The sequence below is a fragment of the Cryptotermes secundus genome, unplaced genomic scaffold (genome assembly GCF_002891405.2).
Source record: "Cryptotermes secundus unplaced genomic scaffold, Csec_1.0 scaffold279, whole genome shotgun sequence".
In the NCBI taxonomy this organism is placed as follows: Eukaryota; Metazoa; Arthropoda; class Insecta; order Blattodea; family Kalotermitidae; genus Cryptotermes; species Cryptotermes secundus.
Window position 1 is genome coordinate 389,798 of NW_019726227.1, and position 10,103 is coordinate 399,900.

Sequence of the window (10,103 nt, forward strand, 5' to 3'; positions counted from 1 at the left end):
CATGCATGCTACGTGCACATCCCATCGCAGCCTCTTTGGTTTGCTCATCCTAATAACATTTAGGGATGAGTACAGATTGCAAAACTTCCCATTGTGTAATTTTTTTAAACCTTCCGTTATTTCTTGTTACATCTCTCTTAAGGATGTGCCCAATGTTGTCAAGCACCCTCGTTGCTAAGCGGTCATACCTGGCATAAATAATCGCTGTTGTTCTGTTACTTGGCCACTGTTTAGTTAGTAAAGCAGTCACTACACAGCGCTACAAGAAGTTAGCCATTGGGAACAGACAGACAGTCACAATATACAAGCGATTTCATCAGTACAATTTATTAAAAAAACTAAAATGAAAGAACAATGGTCTCATTCGCTAGCTGAACTGGAACAGACATCATCAGAATGTTCTTGTAAATAACACGTTCGTAAGTGTAAAAGAGCTCCCGGAACAATGTAAATTAATATGTAAAAAATGAAAATAAATACTTGTGTATACATTTTGCTGTAAAACATATACAATAATACATCAAATGTTCTACGAGGTCACTGAAAAGAAGCACTTCTCAATAGCACAAAATGGGTACTCAGTCTCAGGTCTAGTTGCAAACTTACATCTCTTCTCGGATAAATAACTGCAAAATAAAACTGTAAGCAACTGACGAAGTTACACATGCTCGTACATTGCGCGTACTTACTTACTTACTCCTTCGCTCTGCCGTCCTCCAAGAACCTTCGCACCAATCTTCACTATTATACACCTTCACCTTCTATCCTTCACTTCCGGCCGTCATAAATCATTCTCTGCATCCTCTAGTCTTCTCAGTCGGATTTTGCGACTTTTCCTTTAACTTCTGGCTTGTATTCAAACCATCTTACACACGCAGGGCCCAACTTACCGCACCTCGCTGCAGCCGCCAAACAGCCGTCAATAAATATCACTGTCTTCTGGGATGTGACGCCGTGTAGTCAGGTAGAGAAAAGTGCTGTCTGCATCTTCAAGCCAGAAGATGGCCGGGCCTGGGGGAACTTGTACGAGGGCTGGGCGGGAGAGGGGGTAGCAGTCTTGGAGCACAGAGCGAACCAATAGCAGTAAGGAAAAGAGTATAAAGGAAATTTTCCCTTTAAGAGGGCTGGTTTCTGGGGGGGCGAAGCAAGGTAGACAGATAAAACGCGGAAAAAGCAGAGAGGCGGAGGAGAGAAAGGTTAAACTAACAAAACTGGGCAAGTAATTATGTGATAATTTGACAGGAAGCGAACTAGTGAAACCTGAATAGCCAACAGGGGGTAGTCCTCCAGGTTGGCGATTGGGTGAAGGACGAGAAACCCCTCACCTAAGTCACAGGGCCCCATAAACGTGACATGAACAGGCACCTACACCCTAGCAGCAGGAAACACAGCAGGGGTGCCAACAATATAGTTAGCGTTAACCCTATTTCCACTCATTATCTGAATTGTCGTGTATCTTCTGATTTGTCTGTATCCATGTGACGTAATCACTGACCGGGGTGTACACAGGACCAGGGTTGTAATACGATGCTATGCCCGCCAGCACACCTCCGCTGCAGACCATAGGGCTGCCAATCTGCGCGTCGGGTTGCAGGGACTGCGGACACACGTGAAAATCAACTTCATTGCTCAATTCAGACACAAACACACATACACGTTGCTGCCGACTTGCCGCCACTGGGTAACACAACAACACATAGCATCATATCAGAGGCAATAAATAGGTCACGACTATTTCTCTTTAAATCCTGATATACATAATATTCATCGTCATCTTTCCCTCTCATTTGGAGATAGATAACTTTTGCATTTGAAACAGTATCATATAATAAAGTAACAAACAATCAATCGTTACGAGTACGAAATTCGAGCTTCGAGAACGTACACCCGGAGAATGAGTCAATTTAATGGGTATGTTGAGAAGTTGCAGGTCAAGGCGTGAATTCTTTGATAAGTGGCCAAGTTTGTTTGGCTTACGCGACAAGTTAACTTCCAATATCACTCCAGCGTCACCCAGACTGGAGCATTTCAATTCGTGTTTTAAAATATAATCGGCTATTCTGTAAGCAATATTTGTCCATGCACTCAACTTCTGAGACAGAGGAAAACAATTCTGGAAGAGCTTTCCATTTCCCCCAGTGCTTTAACATGTTGCGCGCGCAAATCACGTGACATGACGCTCGTGTTCACGTACCTTTGGCTTGACCTGACCCAAGGTAATGCCATCGCAAGGTCTGTCCAGGAGGTCACGATCAGACGTTGGCAGGCAGAGGGCACATGCAGCAGGCGGCATTCGGGATGCGGGGAGATGCAAACGCAGGAGACCTGTTCACAACAGGGTGGTCATCAAAACTTGCTCACTCGAATAATATCTGTTGACACAACAGCTGAAGCGTGTAAGAGTTACGGTCACGTGAAATGAGGAGAATCTCTCGGGAGCCGGCCCGCAACTGTACCTATGTCGTTGAGGAGCAGCTCGGCGCCATGGTTTCTGTACTCTTCATGCACCACGACGTCGCGAATCCGGGTGTGTGACGTCACTGCGCCTCCAGCGCTGACCAGAGTCATCTGGGCTACCCCCATATCGAACACTCTGAAACACAAACACAACCCTGCTGCCAATTCCATGACATGACGGGCTGCAGAGACACTGCGTTCTGGATTGGAAATGCAGGTAGTTTGGAGAGAGGGACACACGACGTCCAGTTTCAGGATAGAAGGGTAATCGAAGCCTGCTTCCACTCGTTACTTGGTTTTCTTACTGTTCAACCCTGAGAGTGGAAGCTATAGATTCCTCAGAAACGCCGGGCTGTCGTCGAACTAGACAGAGCTACAATTCAGAAGACTCAGAGCTAACTATCTATAGAAATGATGAATTCCTCTGACCTGGAGATGCATTTGGCCGATGTGACGATGGTACTGGCGTCCAGGTAGCTGCCCACACACACAGGGACGCTGCTGTTCGCATTCATAAACTGAACCAGCCAACACTGCGTTCCAGGGAACGTCCGTGCAGCCGCAACTCCGCAGAGTAGTGAGCGTTTGCTGGTTTCTGGTGTTGTCGCAACGGCTGGCGTCGTGCTGGAAGGTTTGGAGGTCCCTGAAGCACTCGGAGAACCGGAATTTCCAACTGTGTCGACTACAACAGGCCACACTGTCGGTCCTTCGGAGGTGACCACAATCTCGGTGTGAATTACGGTCGACGTTGGAACCGGATCTGAGATATTGTTCAGGAAAGAGGTGTCCTCTTGATTCTCACTGTGAGCACCAGACCGCAGCTGGTATCCTGCTGTTGGATTAGCAGTGGAAGACGAAAGACTCTCTTCAGTGTTACTGATTTTTGTATGTTTCGCAGATACTGTCATTTCTACGTCTGATGGCAAAGTTGTGATTTCGGGGAGCTGCTGAGTACCGTCTGAGCTGGAGTGTTCAGTGAATGTTTCTGAAGCAGAGAACTGTTCAGTTTGCAGCGAAAACCTTTCGACCTCCTCTACGCTTGGCCTCATACATGCATCTGTTTCATACGGTTCTGTTATATCTGGATTCTGAAAATCTTCTGTAATACTTTCAGCGCTCCTTGTCGATTCACTGACCACACCCTCAGCTTCAGTTGCTGTGGGTACTACATTCCCATTGCAGTCACCTGAACATTCTTCCTTCCTCGGTACAGAAACTCCGTCACTTTCCCTGACAGAAGGCTCCCGCACAGTCTGTGCAATGCGTCCCGTCTCAGTGTCATCAGATTTCCCAAATGGCGTCACGGTATTCTCCGATAAAATTGTCACTGTTTCGTGTACTGAAAGTTCGGTTTGAATCGTGACAGGAATTTCATTAGTTATTTCAGACATATCGAGGATATTTTCGGGAATTTCTGATTCACTGTTTTCAGGTTGAGACTCTGTGTCCATACTGTTCAATTTAGAAAATGTCAGCTGTAAACCTGTCCCGTCAGCATCCTTGTACAAGGCTTGTGTACTGCTCTCAGTAACAATACTTGCCTCCTTCCCAGAGACATGCCTGTCATTTGCCGACACTGATTCACTTACAATATGCTCGATACTTTCACTTTTGGACACAACTGAATCTTGGGTTCTTGATATTAGGTTTTCTGTTGCTTTGTACAACAGTGAATTATCCAATTCTGAAGCCTGAACCGAGTTAGATGTCTTTGTCTGTGACCCTGAAAGTTCATTAGCATCTGCCACTGAATTTGGATGAAAGTCTAGCAGTAGTTTTGTGTCTCCGTATAATTTTATCGAAGCTTCGCCTGATTCTGAACTTGCCGTGGTGCCATTTGTAGGTATAACCGAGGGTTCATGCACTGGCTGAAGTGACGTTGTTACCACATCGCCCACAAACGAAGTTCCTGTGCCTTCAGAATCTGCTTCACTAACCGTGACCGCAGGATAAGCCTCAGTTGCTGTGCCCGTAGGGCTCAGAGTTTCCGCTACAACATCTGTCGTCCACGTTTCGAAATTAGCAGATAACTCATTTTCATGGTCCGCTGTCTGGGCTACCGTATTACTCGGAGTGAAGTCTAGATTCTGAACCTCCACATCCCTGTGCCTCACTTTGTCACCATGGACCACAATTTCCGTCTCAGCTCTGACCACACTTGGGCGTGCCTCCACAATTCCTCGGTCAGTAAGAACCATCATCAGCGGTCCGTCGAAATCGACTCTTGATTGAATCGGTCTCACTTTCGAGCTGCTATCACCAGTAACATTGATGTCACTAGTAACATTATCACCAGACGATTTCACACCAGAATTTGTGCTTGAGCTCTGGTCCTGCATTTGTGTTGTGAAGTCAGTCACAGATGATTCTGTAATCGTTGTCCTCGTTGTTTTTTCTCCACTCCTTGTCGTGTCATCGTGTTCTGAACTTGTCGGTTCGTCATCTCCTAACACACTTTGCACGGTGGTGTTAATGTCAGTCACGTACCTGTTGGACTGAGCGTCGAACTCCGTCGTTTCTGTCACTGAAACTTCTTCTTGGTTCGTTGTACGTGACAAAGCGTTGTCAGTGACCGTTTCAGTTGCTGCTGTGCTGCTGGCATCAGTCTCTGGCAGCAGAGTCCAAGAAGCATGGGATGGGTCCATGGGCCCAGCGCTGCCTGTCTCAAAGCCTGAAGCTTCAACACTCTGAACAAAGTTACTTTGATCAGACTCATGACTGTTACTGGCCCCATACGCCTCCGCGCCTGTGCCAATGCTGTCTGTGTTGGAGTAGTCACTGAAGGGCGCCAAGTCGTTGTCTGTCAGATGGACTGGAAGTGGGAGAGTTTCTGGAGGAATCGTTCTGTTGGCAGCATTGTAGCGGCAGCAGATGAAATGCGCACTCGGGGTGAACGCAGACCTCAGGCCGTCACAGTGGCCACCTTGATCGTCAGGCAAGAAGTCCTCATCGAGGGTGCAATCAAGCCCTAGGAGACAATAGCCCGTCCCTGCGCGGCATGACCGAACACCCATGATAACAAACAACCCTGGAGACAGAAGCACATGTTACAGTCACGTGAAACAGGCATCCGACTCAAACCTGGGTATTGGAACAGAATCAAAATTGAAACAAGAAGTTCTGGTAATAACTAATCACCTACTTTTCTTTGCTACGACACGGACCGCACAGAAAAGGAGAGAATTAGGAGGGATACAAAGACACAGAGACAGCAAGGTGATCTCGTAGGATTCTTTTCATTTTTTAAATACGGAAAATACACTAAAAGGCGATATATAATGATAAGTAGGAGGTCGTGGTCTATTTAAAGCACTCACCTAGAGACACTGAGGAAAATAAGGAAAAATCTGTAAGGACTGTTGGTAACACGCCAAGAACTGAACTGAATAGCTCTGAAACACGAATCCTGAAATGTATCCTCACCCTGACTAAGTCAGTAGAGCTTGTTACAGGATGTAACAGATCGCATTGTGGGCTATATGCATGCATTTCAATTCAATTGGGCTACTCTCGAATATTTCCTTCTAAATCTGTCGCAGTAAAACTCGAAGCTATGTCACGAGTCGGCCAGTCTCTCTTGGTGTCAAGCACCCACCTGGGGCCCAAGACCAGATCTTCCTTACTATCAAGAAGTTGCGGGTTTGTTGACATGGGGCGACCTCTCTCACAAGAGGATGGATCTGTCGAACACAACTGCTGCTGGTCTTCGCCAGCACAGTCATTTTCGGGCCCGAGGCCCGTGGAATTCATGACTATATTTTACTGTCAGATTCGACACTTCCCCATCCTGGAGGGCCAGGTCCCCGTATTTATATCCCCCGGAACTAGGTGGTCCAGTTATACCCCCGGGCACTGGGTTCCCTTTCCGTCGCCTCCTACGACTCGTAGGGCTACAGCTGAGGTATTCGAACCCCCTCCATGCGGGGTCTTTGAAATCTGATATATGCTGGTTATATTATAAAATACAGCAACAATGGCACCGCTTGCATCTAGGTCAACAATTGCCTGAATCGATTAGCATCGGAAATCTCTCACCTGGGTCAACAATGGGCAAACAGTTGGCCAGTTGCAGGAGTGACACGAGTACAAACACAGGCAGCCTCATTTTGCAGCGATCCTAACGGCATGTACCTGAAAAACAGCAAAAAGTTAGACCACACATATTTCTGTGTTGCCCATCAGGGCATGCAACATCCGTGTATCAAATATCCCTGTTATTCCTCCGTCTGCATGACATTCATTATGGACAACTTTGTGTGTATGAGTAAACTTGACCTTTAAGCATTGTGGGGGCTTTGCGTTTCATTGTGATATTTTAATGATGGTTATTTAACGACGCTGTCATAGTCGAGACTATATGGCGTTGCAAGATAGGCCGATTAATGAAAATGGAGCAGTTGGTGGAATTAAAATTCCCTACAGCACACAAATCGGAACATGGCGGGCATTGGTTCAGGTCTCGCAATTTCCATGTTCAGGTTCCAAAGAAGTTCCTCAGCTCAGGTGCTCCCTTTCCCTACATATATCCCACTTCTTACCACTCTCATCTTACCCTCCTACCCTGAGGATGGAAACATAAGTTTCCCCCGAAACGTTGGTAACGTTATACAACAGCGTCAGTTTCCAGAAGGCAGGAATCCTGGCAGCCACTTCCGCGGGAGCGCGCAGACCTCGAACTGAAGTTGATCAATCGATTAACAGTCGTAGTAAGTGGTTGGCAATCAGCAACACCTGCACGTAGTCAGTTGCACATGAAGGCCATGAAGACAGCTGAAACCGCACTGATTAAACCTGCATGCGACTGCCATTTATAGTGATTTGGGGGAACTTGCCTTTGTACCCGCGCTATTTCCGGCAACTCACTTCCGCGCGTAATCGTAGAACACATTAAAATCGCCTCAGAACACGCCTCAAACATGCGTCCCCATTTTTAACCAGTCCCGGACTCGGCCGACAGATGTCAGTGCTTTCACAACTGGACAACAATGTGACACGCGATATTCTTGCTTCATTTGTGAATACGATACAGGCACTGAGCGGTATTTATCGTCAGAACAGGCCAGTGTCAATAATTTCGCTGTCGGGCAGAGGAAGTGTGATGGACCGATCCCTCAAATAGAGTTCAAGACTTAATATTTCAGAGTCAGTTCCGAGTTGTAACATGCCAGATGACCCAATCCGCTCTAGGTGAAGGAGATGTCGGATAAACAATGCGGTCTTGAACTTGTGGTCAGCAATCGCTTTGTGTCAACTAATCGATAATGAAAAGCGACTTAGATATATTGTTAATCGATTCAGAACCTCAGTGCGCCCGATTAGGATGTAACCAGATGTGTCTAGTGACAAAGGGCAGTCACAGTTGGTCGCTAAGAAAAGTTGGGGCCTAAGGGTCATTTCTTTGTCAGGATGTCCCGTTGAGAATAATCATGGCCGATATCTGAGCTTGCATTGAGTACCTTCCACTCCAGAAGCTGTTGCTGTGTTAGTACCGAGAGGGTTCGCTCAGCGGTAATGCTCTAGACTCGGCAGGGACATCACTCATACACAGCTTCGATACTGACGCCGTCAAGTAGCCCACATAGGAAGGTCCAGTGGCAGACGCTTCTGAACTCGGTAATGAACTTCGGACTTTCATAAAATGCGCAGAATTTGACTGTCTGAGCAACTATTAGATTCTAAAAAATGATCAGTTATATAGTTAATTAGCCGTAAGGGTGATGGTGCAAAGTATTAAGCATCGCTTGGAGATTCTCAACACCTGGTGGGGAAGAGAGTGGCTGACAGACCTGGCCTGCGGACCGCGGTTTGAACATCCTAAACTGCCCAGAAGGACGGGCTACTTCCTGTCTCAAGCTGACAGTTGCATGAGTCTTGGTGAAAAAAGAGATTCACAAACTCTCTCTGAAGATGGAGGCCACATATCCCTCCGAAATGTTAGTAACCAACGAAACTACAGTCGTAGAATTCTGCCCTGAAGATGAAAGCAATTTATTTCTCCAAAACAGCGGGAGATATCTACGAAACCGCACGGTGTCACACTGCACAGTACCGCTGAGAGCACCTGGCATGAGCAACGGATGAAGCTTGGAACTGAACCCTCGGACCGGTTCCAGGGCTGGCGGCCTCCCCCCTCCCCCCGGCGCTAATTTGCAGCGACACTGCTGCAATCCCTGCGTCTAAGCACCACGGCATGCAGCGAGAGGTATATACCGACGTACTGCACACCTCGACACACGATTACGCACTACTACATTTATGCTCCGGCTAACTTTACCGGCAGAGAAATATTTCAGTGACAGAGAGAAGTTCCCATCAAAAAACTCTGAGCCTCATCATGTGTTTTGACGTCACTCCTCCGGCTTCGTTTCGACATTCTTACCGTCAAAAACAAAATTAAAAAGCACTGCAAATAAAGCATCAACCTGTTTTAATTAACTGAGAAATGAAACGGAAGTCATATTAATGATTTCTTTGTGGCGGATTAAGTTACGGCACTGTCGGTGTGTGCACTGCATAGCAACCAGTGGTAGTGTGGACAGGACCTGGAGGAAGCTGTCATGGCCTAACCGACGTACTATCGCTCAAATTAACGTTGTTGGTGTGACACGCGGAACAGGCGGTTTCGGATATCACAAGCTGAGGGTTTACATCGCGAAACCAAGTTAAGGTGCAGTGTCATGACATTCATACCGAGTGCTGTGTGAAGGCAGGACGGGCCACACGCGAGAGCTGTACTGTGCGGTAACCACGTCAAGTTCGGATTGCCAACGTAACCTACGGACTGCCGTGATCTGGCACCAAACGACTGGACTGTCCCTAACACAAAACGGTTAAGTTCTGACACACAGAGGCACAGAAGAGACGCTGACCGGTGCCTACCGCCCCAGAATTGTACTGTCAGGCTTTTGTTTCTTGCTTAAGCGATGCAAACATAACGTTAGGTTTTGAGTTGATTTTAAAATATAGCTCCTAATCTTGCCAAGGGGGGGGGGCTTCCAACCTTACGGTTTCCGCAAACTAGACTTTCAGAAACAAAACAAAAATAAACTCCGTGGCCTGTAGTCCGTAAGCGAACTATACCGACCGAGTGACCACCGCTTGTCGGCGAAGTTACTGCCAACTTTAGCGGATAGAAGGTGTCGCGTGGCCAGCGCAACGGATCACCACGGACGTTAATTTTGGTTTTCTACACCGGAGCCGCTATTTCGTTGAAATAGCTCCTCAATTATCATCACGAGGCCGAGTGGACCTCGTTCCAGACCCACTACTTCTCAGAAAATGTGGTAGCGCCGGGAATTGAACCCCGACCTCTGGATCTGTAGCCAGGAACTCTGACCACTAGACCATGCAGGCGGTCAGAAAGAAAACAACTGCATATTAAAATGATTCAAATTTGCACCGTATTATAAAGGCATACACTCACAAACCGGAGATGCGACGACCGTCATTCCGAAAGGCCTACATAGTTATATCCAGATACTAGTGCGACCTCCAGTGGAATGCTAGGCATACCGGTTTCCCAAGTACCTGTGCACTCACCTGTTGTCCTGCGAAGTGCACGCCCTTCACCGCATTCCCTGCAGAGTTAACTGTTCATGCCGCGGCCACACTCACACTCGCAGCTGAGGTTTCTTGTCACTGTGGCG

The 10,103-nt window shown here is 47.2% G+C and overlaps 1 protein-coding gene across 3 annotated transcripts; it reads right to left on the reverse strand.

The window, feature by feature from the left end:
• Positions 1-338: 338 nt before the first annotated feature.
• LOC111863998 (mucin-22) lies at positions 339-10,103 on the reverse strand. Of its 3 annotated transcripts, none has more exons than XM_023850880.2 (6): positions 9,997-10,103; positions 6,493-6,588; positions 2,887-5,485; positions 2,457-2,593; positions 2,195-2,325; positions 339-1,597 (listed from the first exon to the last, which is right to left on the reverse strand). In XM_023850880.2, exons 2-6 carry the CDS (start codon positions 6,560-6,562, stop codon positions 1,424-1,426), a joined length of 3,111 nt encoding a protein of 1,036 aa, XP_023706648.1. In that variant the 5' UTR covers positions 6,563-6,588; positions 9,997-10,103; the 3' UTR covers positions 339-1,423. The 3 variants fall into 3 exon arrangements, with proteins under 3 accessions (XP_023706648.1, XP_023706650.1, XP_023706649.1); XM_023850882.2 differs by lacking the exon at positions 9,997-10,103 and adding an exon at positions 7,010-7,133; XM_023850881.2 differs by lacking the exon at positions 9,997-10,103 and adding an exon at positions 6,996-7,133.

Coding starts and splice junctions, on each gene's coding strand:
- LOC111863998 (XM_023850880.2), bottom strand. CDS start 6,562: ATGAGGCTGCCTGTGTTTGTACTCGTGTCACTCCTGCAACTGGCCAAC. Junction 2,594..2,886: donor TCGGCCAAATGCATCTCCAG/GTCAGAGGAATT, acceptor TTTGTGTTTCAG/AGTGTTCGATATGGGGGTAG. Junction 2,326..2,456: donor GCTGCTCCTCAACGACATAG/GTACAGTTGCGG, acceptor TGTTGTGAACAG/GTCTCCTGCGTTTGCATCTC.